The sequence below is a fragment of the Coturnix japonica genome, chromosome 3 (assembly GCF_054131305.1).
Source record: "Coturnix japonica strain WE chromosome 3, WE-NBRP24, whole genome shotgun sequence".
NCBI classification, from domain to species: domain Eukaryota; kingdom Metazoa; phylum Chordata; class Aves; order Galliformes; family Phasianidae; genus Coturnix; species Coturnix japonica.
This window is the reverse complement of record NC_140665.1, coordinates 77,767,990-77,782,845: the sequence shown is the minus strand read 5'-3', so window position 1 is coordinate 77,782,845 and position 14,856 is coordinate 77,767,990. Positions and strand designations below refer to the sequence as shown.

Genomic DNA, 14,856 nt, shown 5'->3' with positions numbered 1-14,856 from the left:
CATCTGGATTTCCACAGAGCACCAGAAACACATTCTTTGCTGAATATCACCACACTCCATACACAGTCTGGGTTTGGGGAAGCGTCTTGGGGTGTTGTATCTCCACTACCCAGGACTCATTGGAGCAGCGTGGCTGGTTGACCAGGGTAACAAGCTTTTCTTGTATTTTGTGCCTGTTTCAACAAAGCAACGTTTCAGCTTGGCAGCAAAGACAAGGCTGTCATTTCTAATGCTTAGCAGTTTTGTAGTATTTCACTTGAAATCGCAGCATTACAACATCAGCTTTTCAAATGAACCGTACTGCTCACAATGAAATATTTCAGAGAAAACATGTTCTGAAGCTTGCTTTCCCTTTATTTGGAAGGTGTGTATGTTGTAGACATAAAAGCAAAGCAATGTATTAGAGTTTTACTCTTCATCTTGAAACTTGATTGAAGACTGCAAAAGACAGCCCAAGAAAAAACAGCCCAATTTGTGTCGTGTTAAGTAACTTATGACAGGGGCACATTAAAGTCCAATAGTACAGTAATTGAGCAGTTAATAGGAAAAGTATTTTATTGCTGACAGAATACAGCTTGTTGAATTACTCCCTCAAGTAGAAGGATTTTATAAAGAAATACTTCTTTCACTCCATTAGTCTGAATTAAATTATAATTGCAAATGCATTTTTTATCATAGGCTCAATTTCAAAATATGTCTGTGTATGTTTTATAGAAATGTATTCGTAATGTTCAGAAGAAATGGTTCTATGCATAGCATGTCTTCTTAGAGGTTGATTATTTTTACATTTTTCATGTTTTTAACTATAGAACATTGTTTAACAAGCAATTGGAATTGATTGAAGCTGTGCTAAATTGATGATTTCCAAAGTAGAATTTTGTTTTCTACATAATGCCTTAATTCTATAAAATACAACTTTTAGTAATTTATTTTTTGCCAGTGGAGAGAGTAATTTTGTGTAGATTTTTTTGAGGTTGAGTTTGTTTTGTAATGAGAAAATCTCAGGTTGTAAGGTATTCTTTGGTATTTCCCTGTGCCTGGAAATCTTTAATAGTAGCTCAGTGAAGTTATTTTGCGTATTTAAAGAAATTTGCAGTTCTTGGCTACTGAATATCACTTCTGGGATACTGCAATGCATGAATTACATAAGTAAGCAATAAGAAAAGAAATAATAAGGACATGGGATGAGAAATAACTTTTAAAACCAAACTATTTAGCTGCAGATATAAAAAATCTGGTGCTAATGGTGCTGGAATAAAATATTTTTTAAGTCACTTTGGGGATTTTTTTTCCCCCATTCCATTTTAATCTGCATGGTCAATTCTAATTCTATCTACTGTAGAGAAACTGACACTTTCCATTGGAAAAAAACCAACTTCTTACTGTTTTAGTTTCAACAAAAAGTTTGCTTGCCAGTGTGTTATTAATATTAAATTTTTAATTTTAAAGTTATGAATTCAGTCTTTTTTTTTAATAACTTGGATTATTTTTCTCTTTTTACTCATCAATTCATGGTTGGTTTTGTTTGTTTGTTTGTTTGGTTGGTTTGTTTTGTTTTTTAAATATTTAAACTATTGGCTAAATTGTAGACTTTCTATCAGGACCTTTGATTTGCTCACTGCGTTTATGCATGCCCAGCGCTACTGCTGCGCAGCACAGCTGAGTTTGCAGGACAATTCCTACTTTCATTTTCTGAGAACAGAGAGAAAAATGAGCAAACCTATGGCTGGACACAGTGAAAGCAATCAGTTTCTTGGAATGTATGTAAGTTTGGAGCAGATAGCAAGGATGAAAGGGATAGAAGACCAGGGATTTGTTTGTGGGGAATGGGGGGTGGTGAGGATGAAGCTTAAAATGAAGGGGCGTGTTGTGAGGGGCACAGGGATTAAAGTACACAACTGAAGAACAGACGCCAAAGCCAGTAGCAGAAGGAGAAAGAAGATGGATGATGGCAACAAAATGGATGGGGAAGAACAGCGTAAGAGGGTAAGCAGTTGGACAAGGGAAAATCAGCATGCGGGAGCCAGAAGAGAAGTTTGACAGGATCTTGCTGCAGCAAAAAACTTTGTGGAGGATACTAGGTACAGGAAGGAACCAGGAGGAGGGGTAGTGGGAAACTTGAAGGTGGGAAGGAAGGAAGAGACAGAGAGCTGGGAGCAAAAATATCTCTGAGCACTAAGGGAATCATCTCTGCATGCTGGAGTTGGGTTTATTCCTGCCTGAGGATTTCTCTGCTGCAGAGAAAATAGGTGTGAATCTCGTAGGCAAAGAGTTTGGGCCAGTTTATGCAGAAGGGAACTGTTTTTTACTGAAAATTGGAGTCCATTTCTGAAAATTGAAGAGCTCTGTGCCACAAGTCCCAACATGCTGTTGCAGTGTGGCTCCATTGTTTTGTTGTTGTTCGTGCTATGGTTCTGAAGTCTTTTTAAAGGTGCAAGAAGAAATGCTAAAAATAGAAATGCAAGATCTCAGATGTGAAGTTAAGCACTTAGAATTCTGGAACTGTAGTAGTTAATACCTTGTGTGGTTATGCATATGGTAATAATAAGCTCTTTAAAAATAGCTTGTGAATATGATCACATAGTTGATATGGTATTAAATTTTTTACGCACTATGGATGGTTATGTAACTTGCATTTCATAATGAGCATTTAAGTATTTGTATAAAAACAAAGTCAGAAAAATAATAAACCCTCTGTAAATGCATAGGTTTTTCTTGCTAGAAGCCTGCTTTCCTTGGATGTTTGTTGCATACCTGTGGGCTAGAAAAAGAACTTGTCTAACAGTAATGTTATGGAGATGTGTTTCCTAAAAGATGCATTTCCTAAAGGGTATACTTTCTAAAATGTACGTAGTAAATAAAATTTATTTTCTGAAGCTGAAAAGCATGCTGAAATTGCAAAGAGTATCTGAAATAAGTCACTGACCTTACTAAAATTAGGGTTTTTACTCAGTGGCTATTAAATGGCGAATATAGAGCTAGTAGACATCCTAAGAGCTGATCTGTAGTACATTTCTCTGTAATTTTTCAAAGGGTTGAGGTTCTTTCCTATAGTGAAAGAAAAATGTCTGACGTTCAAGGAATGGATAGAAGCCTCAATGAGAAGTAACTGTTTATTTCAGGCTCTGATGTTACCCTCTAGCACGAAAGTTTAAATTTTATGTTGTTAGAGTTTTTGTTTGTTTATTTTTTTTAAAGACACCGTAAGTTAAATATCAGAATTGTCTTCTTTTTCTTTCCTTAGGCAAAATCTTTGAAAGATAGCTCTTGGATTATTTAAAACCAAACTTCTGTATAGCACCGTTACTGAAAAAGATATTTGAAAGGAGCTGTCATTTTCAGTTCTAACGAGACTGAAGCATTTTGCTAATATACCAGAGTAACAAGGGATGAAATAGTGTCAAGGTTCAGAGCTCACATTTTAAATTATCGCTAAGACAGAACTGCTTTGGATGAACAAGTCTAAAGTCCTGTTCTGCTGGTTCTGTTCTAGACAACATCATTCTTCAGGGTCCTTCCCAGTACCATTTGCACCCTTTCTTTTTGTAAAGAAAATTCAGAATTGCTCTACTTAATGGTCTTCTTACTACAGTTCCTGCTTCTTCATTTTCCATCTTAGGAGTGCAGTTACATCACCATAGATAACAGCCAATAGAATTGGTAATTTTTGCTACCAACTCAACCTTCCACTGCTATATAAAGTCAAATTGTGGTTTCTTTAGCTTTCCATCAGTTCATACGTGTTCAGCGTGGTGTTCACACTCTGCTGTTTTTTCTCCCAAACCCTGCCCATGGTTTCCCTTCTTGACCTGATGGGTTTATGGCTTTCAGACTAGGCTTTACTCTTGAGGTACATAGTATATAAGTTTGTCCCAAGCAAAATGAAAGATTGCAACCTCATAGTTGCTGTTGATAGTATTTGCTCTTTTTGTGTGGCTGTTTTGCCTTGTAATCTGTGTATTGTCCTTCTTCAGCTCCCATGTTTCTCTGTCTGTACTGGTTGTATTGATTTAGCTGTTTGGCAGACTCTAGAGTGTGGTCTACTGTTCTGTCCTTAACTGTAGCTAAGTGCCTGTTTTGTGAAGTATTCTGTCTAGCATCATTATTAGTTGTGGTCCTATGTATATTTTAATGGGATGAGGGCGGAGGAGGGTTGTTAACACTGTGCGCTGGGGTCTGTACTGGGAAGTCTACTGGACAAAAAGTATTGGAGTGCACAACTAATCCTGAAGTGCGATTAATGAAAAAATAGAGGTCCAAATAAATGTGTTACTATACGCTTCTGGTTTTGTATGGTTAGTCTATATTATTTTCAAACTGATACATTGAATTTAATTCAAAGATACTACAGTTTTTGCAATCATTCCATCAAAACATTGCAAACTGTTAAAGTCCATGAATGTAGAAGTGATCACACATACATCTTCCTCTGTTTGAGAGATTACACATTTCTTTCTATTCATATTCTTCCAGGTGACTTGGATTATTACTGGCTGGATCCTGCCACGTGGCACAGCAGGGAGACGTCTCCTATTAGTTCGGTAAGCAACAGGGAAAAAGAATGTATGAAGAAAATGATTGCTGATAATTTCAGTTTGCTATGCATATTTTGATATTTAAAAAAAAAAAAAAAGTACAATGTATGTGAAAATTTGTCTTCATGGATTATGGAAATAAAAATTGGAAGATGTTTTTATCAAAATCTCTACTAACATTTTATAGATTTCACATCCAATGCTCACCACAAAAGACGCAGTGAATGTGTTACTGCTCCTGGAGAAATCAGTAATCTTTTTTCTATTGAATTAGAATGGGAAAGGATATTACCGTATAATGAACCTGTGTGCTTCATGCAATGTATTTGTTATACTACAGAACAGAATTTATAAATATAATTTATAATTTATTTTATATTATAATTATATAAATATAATTTCAATAGCAAATGTCTAATTTTATTAGTATTCTATTTTAAATAATAAATTCTATTATACTTTTAATTGTAATATAATCAGTCTTAGTGCTGAAATTTTACATGGTGATTGCATTTTATTTTTTTTAATTTCCCTGCGTGTTTTTATCAACAGCATCCAGTAACGTGGCAGCCTTCTAAAGAGGGAGATCGCTTAATTGGGCGTGTTATTCTTAACAAGAGAACAACTATGCCAAAAGAATCAGGTGCATTACTGGGGCTAAAAGTAAGTTTTATGTGCTTCATGTGTTAAATAAATGACATTTCTGCTGACCTCTTTGTGCAGAAGCCTAATATACTGTCAGAGAACTCTCCACTTACTCCAATTTATTTAGGTTCCCAAATTACTCATTTTATACTGGACTTAGCAGATTCTTGTCCCTGAGGTGCCAGAATGCTTAAAAGGAATACTTCTGGAGACTGCTGGGGAGTATGGTGTTCTAGTTCAATAATATCTCACTTTACGCATATTTTTATTAATATGGAGCTCCAAAAATGATGAAAATTAGAAAATTAATTTCTGTGTCATCCTTTTCCCACTGAGAGCAGAAAACAAGAAACATAAGAAACATCCCCATTCATTTAGAACTAACTTATCCTTGCGTATATAGTTAACTGATAGTTCAAGCCCTCTTGTGTGATCTACCTTGTTGCCTTATTGTGGTGGGAATTAAAGCAGGAAAAAACCCTGTGAACTTGGTAGTGGCATGCAACTTATTCATCTCAAAGTGAAAGAAGATCAGAAGAGTTTCATTCTACTAAACATCTTGTAGTCTCTAGCCTTCTCTGTTTGCTTAGGGATTGTTTATTTTTTATTTTTGTCTTTTGTTTTGTTTTTGAGTTTTGTATGATATAAACTGAGCCTGGATAATACATTTGCTGGTAAACTTAGCAGATTCCCTTTCTGTAACCCTGCTGGCAGGTGAGCTTCCGGGTCTTTTTGGGTATGGATCTATATGAAAACTCTGACTAGGAAACCATGTAGGCAGCATGAAATAATAATAATAATACCTAATGAACTCCATATTTCATTTCATCATAAAACTCAACCTAGAATATTAACAAAAGTTCTGACTTCAGAGTACAATATGGGTAGAAAGACTAGCAAGTCAGCAACACTGCTTCTTTTGTGTTATAGATTATCAAAAGTCAGATCACTTGAGTGCACCTTCCCCCCCCCCCCCCATCTGTGTAACATGGACACTGCTTCAAAAAAAAAAAAAAAACAAAAAAAAGACATTCAATTCTATTTAACAGAAGACAGAATTTGCTCTTCTGTCTTCTGATGTGCCTGGGTGAGAGGCCAAGATTTTAACTATAGCAGTGGTTGTGTGAACTATTTGCATGTTTCCTATTGGTGTATTAGCTGACTTTTTAGTTCTACCACCAATGATGTTTTTGGGGATTTTTATACCTTTGGTTTGATGTTCACTTGCAGTTTTCACATACATATGATGTATGTTTGTGACTTTGAAACTTATCAGTTTATGATTTTCTAGGTTGTTGGGGGAAAAATGACAGAATTAGGACGACTCGGTGCCTTCATTACCAAAGTGAAGAAGGGTAGCTTGGCCGATGTGGTGGGGCATCTCAGAGCAGGTAAATCAATCAATTACATACAAAATATATAGTCTTTTGGCTTTTGGTAATGCATTTGTTAATTTATATTAACATCACTTCTTTGATATGCCAGTATGTGGTGAATAGATAAAAAATACTGCAGTGATTTTATGGAATGATACAGTTTCCTACATTACTAATTTATTAGTGACTACATTTGTTTGGATGTGTGAAAAAAATTATAAGATTCTTATGGTCTGTGCTGAATTGTCAGGACTGAATTTCACTGGTATATTTTTGCTTTCTTATCTCAGGATTTGCTTTTTTCACTCTGTTAAAGCAATATAAAAAAATTACGAAACTTTCTCATTGTGTCAAAAACCCCCTATAGTAATTTTACTAACACTGTAGTTCCACCTGAAGGATGGATGAAATGGACCTTATTAACCCTTCTTACAGCATGAAATGTTACAAAAACAACAACAACAACAAAAAGAAAAAAAGAAAAAAAGAAAAGAAAAGCCACTCTATCTGAAAGTATTTAATGTACATAATAATTATTTATTGCTCTTACAAGTGCATGACTGCACAGTTTACACTTTCCAAGCTTTGTTTCTAAATGAAGCATAAACAATGCATGTTGTTTCCTAGATGTCTTTTTTGTGGTTTATATTCTTATCATTGCCCTAAACAAGTATTTTGGAAGTGTCTTAGGAAACAGAAATCTAAGCAATGCCGTTGTTGAAATCCTGGAACTCGGATGAGAACTTTTATGAATTTATGATAATCACATTAACCAAATAGCAATGAAGAAATAGAAGACATGATGGTGATGAGTCTCTAAAAGTATCCTACCTTGTCTTGATAAGCAAGTTGTTCTTAATGCCACTTACTAGAGATTTTAACTGCAGAAAGTAATTTCTGAAAGTTACTTTCTCTCACTTCACTAATTGCGATGCGTGTGGCCTGAAATATTGCACAGCCAAAATTATTATTATTATTTTTTAATCTAAAAAGTAATTTCAGAGGCAAAGTAATTTCAGAGGACCAGCTTTGCCCACCTTTTCTGAGTGAAAGTCTATTCATGCTATTGTTTAGGTCTAGAACACAAAGCAAACACTACAAATGAGTCAGGAAAGCACATTTTTTTCAACTCTCTCACAAATCTTTCAAAATTTGGCTAGTTCATAAACTTCTGAGTAATTGTACAAACCTCATAAATTTTGCCAAAGTCTTGCATGAGTAGCAGAACAATCTTAGGTGACAATAAGCACTAGGGGTAAACAAGCGAGAAAAGAAGAAAAAACTAGGCAGAAAAGCTTCTGCAGGAGAAGAAAAGAATATTAGGGGATCTAATTCCTGTTTCTACTAGGCTACTGAGAGATTCTACAGGGAGCCCTGAGCACACTGTGTTCTCAGGGGTGCACAGTGATCACATGAAGATACACATACTGTTGGGGAAGAGGTTCAAGTTGTGAAAACTCTGGTTCTCCTTGGGGATAGATTCTGGAGATCCTGGAGAAGCTTGCATGGATAAGCTTTCTGCACATGTTTCCTTGGAGATATTCAAATTTCAGCTGCTCAAGTCCATTAGCAGCCAGCTCTATCCCTTGAATTTGGCCCTACTTTGAACAAAGGCTGGGACTAGTTGACTTCCAAAAGTGTTTTCCAATCTGAGATACTATTTTAGAATTCAGTAGAAAATAACTCAGAGCTTGGCAGTCTAAGTCAGAAAATCTTATGTCTCTGCATCAATAAGTGCGGAGAGAATGCAGTACACATTAAAATTGGTATCCTAGTGTAAACTTGCAGAAGTGATTCCTATCCTGTAGGATCTACTAGCCAGCTTTGTGCAGATATCTTCGTTTATCCTAAGTATCTGAGTGTGAAGTGTCTAACAGATCCTCACCTGAGTGACTTAGAATTTTTGGCAACTACAGTGAGATTTAAGTGCAAGGAGCTTAAGACATCATAATTTGTTGCAATGGGTCACAGGATCACAGGATGGACCTCTTGAGATTGCCAGCCCAATCTGTTGCCAACCAATCTGTAGGGCCTGCTAGAGCATGTTGCTGCTAGAGCTGTCTCAAACTAGCTATTGCATGCGTCCACGTTTTGAGTATGTGACCAATTAATTCCTATGTAAATTACTTTTCATTCATGTACTTTTTAGTGTTGCACATCTATCATCTTTCCGTATTGTTTTTATTATGAAGTTGCAACTATTGCAAAGTTGACCAGACCTTGTTCCTTTGAAAGCCTGAGATGCTTTTGGAAATTAAGCAAATTATCTACAAATTTTGTTTTAGAGGGAAAAAAAAAATCATGTTATTTATGAGTTGGTAGCACTTAAACAGAATGAGAAGTTCAGAAGAAATTAACTGTGTTTTCATTGAGTTGTATGAACTTTTAAATTAATTTTGCAAGCAATATCTGGATTTACTTATTTTTCATTCCAAGAAAATATATTCTGTAATGAGTATGCAGTGTTTAAATTGGTTCCATCTAAATAACATAGTAGAAAATGAAACTTACCTCAGACGACATTTATTAAGTCTTTCATTAACAATCTCTTCAGTTCTAAAGAATGACAAAATGCTTTCAAAGCTACTGGGATCTTTTGTGGAGTCTTCTCTGAAAACACTAAAATATAGGCTGTTTGGGAAAAAAGAATGACAATCGTTGATCTTAAAATGAAGTTGCTGCTGCATATTTTTGTAGTTCTGAGTTTAGTTTGGATAGTTTTGCTTTGATTTATGAACAAGCCTGGGTTTTACCATTTGAGTTAGGACTCCTCATACAGGGGCAAGCCAGTAGCTCTATAGTTGTTCCCAACTTAATCTGATAAACGCAGAATTGGTGCTAAGAAAGAAAATAAGGATATTATTTATGGTATCAGATAATGGCTGCAAAGTTCTGGCTATTACATAGGATGGGATGTGAGAGTATAAGATTTCCTGCAGTTTACTGCAGTTCCTGCGGTTCAATTGAATATATGGATCTTTATTAAGAAATTATAATTAAATTCTTTTGTCTTTTCATGCAGTGTACTGGAAGTGACAAGGTTAAGGTTTTAACCTTAACCTTTAAGTGACAAATGTTTAAGGTTAAACATTAGGTATTTATGTTTCCATTTTTTTTTTTTTTTATTTTTTAATGATTAATTCTCTTATTTATTCTCAACATTTATTACTGTCAATTGAAGTTACTGTTAAAGGATTCTTAAAAAGACTTTTGTTATTTCATTTGAATGCTTTTGTGTAGAATTTGTAGCTACGTTCTATGAATCCCGGGGGCTGGACTCGATGATCTCTAAGGTCCCTTCCAACCCGCACGAAACTATAAAACTATAAAACTATATAAATGAGCCTTAATAGTGTCTCAGAAGCCATTTTCTGGTTTTCAACATAATTTTTAAATTTATTTTGAGCAATGTAATGTAGTTATGTAAGTTTCATAAATGTTTTGTTCTTCTTCGCACAAGAATATTGAAATGAATTAAAATTCTCTTTAAATTCAAGGAGATGAAGTTCTAGAATGGAATGGTAAACCCTTGCCTGGAGCTACAAATGAAGAAGTTTACAACATTATTTTAGAATCAAAGTCAGAACCTCAAGTTGAAATTATTGTTTCAAGGCCTATTGGGTAAGGCTAACTATTTGCTTCTTAAGTGCAGTTATTATTTCTACTTTTCATTGTTGATATTTCATACATTATAATTTCTTCATCGCCTGTTATGATCTTGGGCCTTTACGGTGATTTATCTGTATAAATGATTTCTTAGGAAGCACAAGCAAGCATTGAGCACTGCTGGACTTGAATTATGACAATGCTAGTAGGAATTTAAAGAATTTTTCTTTAGAGAGAGAGAAAAAAAAATATGACTGCTTTAACTGAAATTTGTCTTTTAAAGATGCTGTCAGAATAAAAGTTTAAACAAAAATACCTTCACATTAGCTAATGTAGTTTGTTTCATCAAAAACAATGATTTTTATTTTTATTTTTATAATGTTTATCTGTTATAAATCCCAGCTTGGCATTTAATAGTAAGAATTCTTGCATTCTTGATTTCTGAAATAAGGCTTGGAAGTATCATAAAATCTGTTTGAATTGATAAAATGAGTGTTGTTGGCCTTGCATTTGTCACAATAGTTTTACAGTGATATTTTACACTCCTTCCCCAAAAATGATTCTATTGGGACTGTTTTGAGTGGTCTTACAGGATGGAATTTCAATCATGTGGTAAATTGACAGTTAAATTGCAGAGATGAGTCACATGGTTTACAATAAAAAGTGAATCTTGACTAGTTCAAAAAAAAAAAAAAAAAAAAAAGTGAAAGGTTTAAATCTATCTGTAGTTTTTAGTTTTTGCAGAGATCACATACTCATTGTACGTCTCTTAAGTACCAGTAACCTGTAGGGGGATGATGAGCTGTTTTGTCATTTATAAATGCAGGATTCTTTCATTTTGGATGAGCTGGATTTCATCCTAATTATAAGTTTTATCTATCTCAATTATGGCAAGTTTTTATTTTGAGAAACAGAAAGCACTATTCATTTTCCTTCTGACTAACACATTCTTCTTTTATCTTTATTTCATATCAGCTTTTGATGTTTGGTTTTGCCCACACTGTGCTAATGTAGATATATCTTGCAAGTGAACTCTTCCTTTTTAATGACAATCACTATTAGAATTATTTGGAAGTATTTCGATGAAATTAACATTTGTTGTTAATCTTAGTGGCAAATTAGACCTTGATGAAAAAATAGTGGTTGTTTAGGACTCAAGTTAACATCCAGAGTGAAACAGTATGGAAGTAGAAACCTTATTTGACGTTTTTTAGTCGCAGGTAAATTAAGAGACAACCCAGATTGAAAATTGAAATTCAGTCCATCATCTTTATGATTTAAATTAAAATGCCATAAGTGGGTTTTTGAAAATTTATTTTTTATGTTTTTATCAGGAGAAAAGAAGTATCAGACTGGACATATACTTCATTTCTCAATTGAAAGAAAATTGATCTGTACAACTGATATGAAGCAGAAACTGCTGTATCAGTTTTTTACATAGCAAGCTTCAGATATCAATGTATTTATAAATGTCATTTATCCTTAGATTTTATTTTGATTCTTAACATGACTAATTATTGTTTATGAATTCTATAAATGTAGAGACTTCAAAAAGATGAAATACAATGTGACCAAATTCTGCTAATGACCTCTTGAAAAAAAATCCAGGGAAAATACCACAACTGTTGAACTGAGGCCGAGAAAATAGAGGGCATTCAAAAACAAAGACTGCTTCTAAATCTGAACAGTGACTCTTGCACTAATGAAGTGGAAATAGGGCCAATAAAACGTAAAGTTTTGCTTTGTATGACCCATACATATTTCTTTCCAGACAGCAAATTCAGAAGGCAGATTATGGAGAAGGAATTGTTGACATGCTGTAATAATTCTACCCTCGTAGAACTGTGTTGAATTATATTTTTCCATTTCTTCATTTATTTATTTATTTATTTATTTATATGGTTGTTTGTTTGTTTGTTATTTTCCTGTGGAGAGCAAATAAATATCCCAAGAGGGACTGAAAAATGCGTCTTTTGATGTTTAACGGTCTCTCATTTTTCCAGTAGAAATTAGATTAATTTCTAATTAAAATTAGACCTGTTGTTCTATATCAGATTGGGATTTACCTCTCTCTCATCTAAATTCAACCAAAAAAAAAAATAAAAATCTCACCCTGGTATTGTGCAACTAAGGAAATTCTAATGTTAGTTAACAACAAAGAAAAAAATAAACCAAGAACACCGCATCCTGCACGTGATTTTCTTGTTTGTTTGTTTGAATTTGTGGATGATTTGCTTTGGCTAACTTTCTTTTTTTTTTCTTTCTGGCTTCTCCTCACCTTGTTATTCCAACTGTGTGTTCATTTCAAATTCATGACAGTGGATTTTGCTTAATCCAGTGTATCTAGTATAACCAAGATTTGTGTCTACTTTAGATTCTGATTCAGCAAATTTCCATTTGCTTGATAAAGCAATAATTGGTAATCCATTACACCTAAAATTCCTGTGAGGGAATAGGTTCCCGAAAAATGATATTTCTTCTGCATAATTTAAGTGTTTTCATCTCTCAGTATTAATAATGCAAGTAATGTACTGGCACATCTAATGGTCTTTTTTTAAAAGGTCCTAGTATATTAGGTCTAAAAAGCCTAAATTTAATATTGTTTTGCTAAAGTAAATAATAGGAGGACTGTAAGTTCACAAATTAGACGACTGCAAATTACAAAATTGATGTCTACCCAGTTTGCTTAGTCTTGTAAATTTGTGTTTCTCTGTCTATCAGTAAATGTAATTTTGAGTAATGGATAATTGTAGGGTGTTTATTAGAGAAAAATGTGAAAAATTCAATACAATTAGCAAATAAAGGCATAGCAAATGGTATAACCACAGTAGTACCATAAAAACTTGATAGAAACTAATTGACATTAATACTTGTGATTGCAGACACAGGGTAGGTAAGAAACCATTTAAAATTAGATTTAATGGGTTGGCATCTAAATATGAAGGGGGAAAAATGAGCTATGAATATGCATACAGTGGTAGAGGCCATTAATTTAAGGCAGTGTAGACTTTGGCAGCACACTGTTTGAGAAGCAGTCTGGCATGGTAACTGTCTCTTTTGTGTTCGGTTGAGCTCATATGGGATAGTGCAGGTAAAACAAACATTTTCTTTACTTGTCTCTTGTTTTCCTTGTTGTATACAAATTATATTTGCTTAGATTTCCACAAATATTATTACCAAAAATGACATCTCTCCAGTGTGATTCTGCTCCTCTTTGTTACTGTCCTCTAGGTCCTTGTGAGGAGAGCCTCCGTAACAAATCAGACAGTGCTAGATTTCAGGGAGTTACTAGAGTAATACAATTAATGTAATCTGCAAATTGGTTGGTTTTTTGTTTTGTTTTGTTTTATAAACCATTTACTTTAGCTAGTCTGGCTTTAGTTAGTTAAAATCATTTCTCCTATTTCTTCTGAAGATTTTTTTTTGTAGTTGGTGTCTTTCTCCATCCACCCAGGTATGTAGGATGAACTTTCCATGTTGAAATGATTCTTGCACCTATAAGCCCTCTTTAAATATCCTAAATTTTGTATTAAGAGAATATCACAGACTTAATGTTATACTGAACAGAAAAATCAGTTAGAATAAAGTAAATAAATATTTCAGGCTGATGAATATTTCCTTGGAAACTGAAGAGAGAACATGCTATGAAGTCCACACAGCAGCCCTGCTGAGCACCATATCATGTATTTGATTGTGTAGGAGTATTATGCCATGTCAAGAGCAAGTAATGCAGTTTTTTTTTTCCATGAGTTTGAGGAAATTCCGTACTCACAAAGTCAAGAACTTTCTTGGTTAGTGCTGAGATGCAGGCTAATGCAAAACATCAGTTGGGAGCTGAATTGGGTTTTATTAATCTTGTGCACCAGAGATTTACAATGCAGATCTTGAAAAATAAATCTAAGACTTGTTGATTGGGAGCTATTACATTCATTTTCTAACTTGTCTGTTTCTTTGTTGTAAGTAGCATTTATATATGTCTAGAAGTCTTAGTTTTATTGACTTCTAAATCATTTGGTAGTGTTTCACTGAATGGAAAAATACCTGATGACCTTTAAAATGCTCACTTTTAGACTTTAAATGTCCTTCAAAAGTACTATTTTTGTTTAAATTCTGAATTAGTACTTGCAGAAAAAACAAGTTTCAAGTGAACTGCTGAAGAGCTTTATTTCCATTTTCTTGCCCTACTTTTCTAATATTTGTACAAAAACAGTCATATCTTGCCCTTGCAATGTATTTTCAATGACTGCTGAGAACAGGGCACAAGGAACTATTATTATCCAGGCTGTAATGGAAGAGTAATTGTGATTTTTGATTTTGAACTTGATGTCAAAATTTTGATAGATATGTATGGATGTAACTGGTTTGATTTTGTTTGTGTGTGTGTTGGATGTTTCAATGTTGAAAAAATTCCACACCCAATTGTAATGTGCTGTGATACTTTTTTAGCCTATGAAGAAATGTATTATTCTTTTGTAGTTTGACATTTCTAATGTTACATGTTTTTTCTTTCTTTTTTTTTTTTTCTTATCATAAGACATTTTCATCAGTTTCATTCTGTGAATTCCTTGAGACGTTTATATAAAGATTACTAGTGAGTTAATCTCTGTGTTGTGTTTTTGTTTAGTTTTTAAATGTTTCCTCCAAAGAATAGTTGAGTGACGGTAGCTATACTGCCATTTACCTCCTTCCCTTCA

The 14,856-nt window shown here is 34.0% G+C and overlaps 1 protein-coding gene across 50 annotated transcripts in view; it reads left to right on the top strand.

The window, feature by feature from the left end:
• RIMS1 (regulating synaptic membrane exocytosis 1) overlaps positions 1 to 14,856 on the top strand; it is a 275,646-nt gene that overhangs the window by 150,446 nt on the left and 110,344 nt on the right. For 27 of the 50 annotated variants that reach the window (XM_085543816.1, XM_085543807.1, XM_085543815.1 and 24 more), the window contains 4 exons: positions 4,474 to 4,541; positions 5,088 to 5,198; positions 6,472 to 6,571; positions 10,054 to 10,177. In XM_085543816.1, coding sequence (XP_085399942.1) covers positions 4,474 to 4,541; positions 5,088 to 5,198; positions 6,472 to 6,571; positions 10,054 to 10,177 — 403 coding nt within the window. Of the gene's footprint in view, positions 1 to 4,473; positions 4,542 to 5,087; positions 5,199 to 6,471; positions 6,572 to 10,053; positions 10,178 to 14,696; positions 14,754 to 14,856 lie in introns of all 50 variants that reach the window. The other 23 variants (XM_085543782.1, XM_085543771.1, XM_085543791.1 and 20 more) reach the window with 1 other exon arrangement.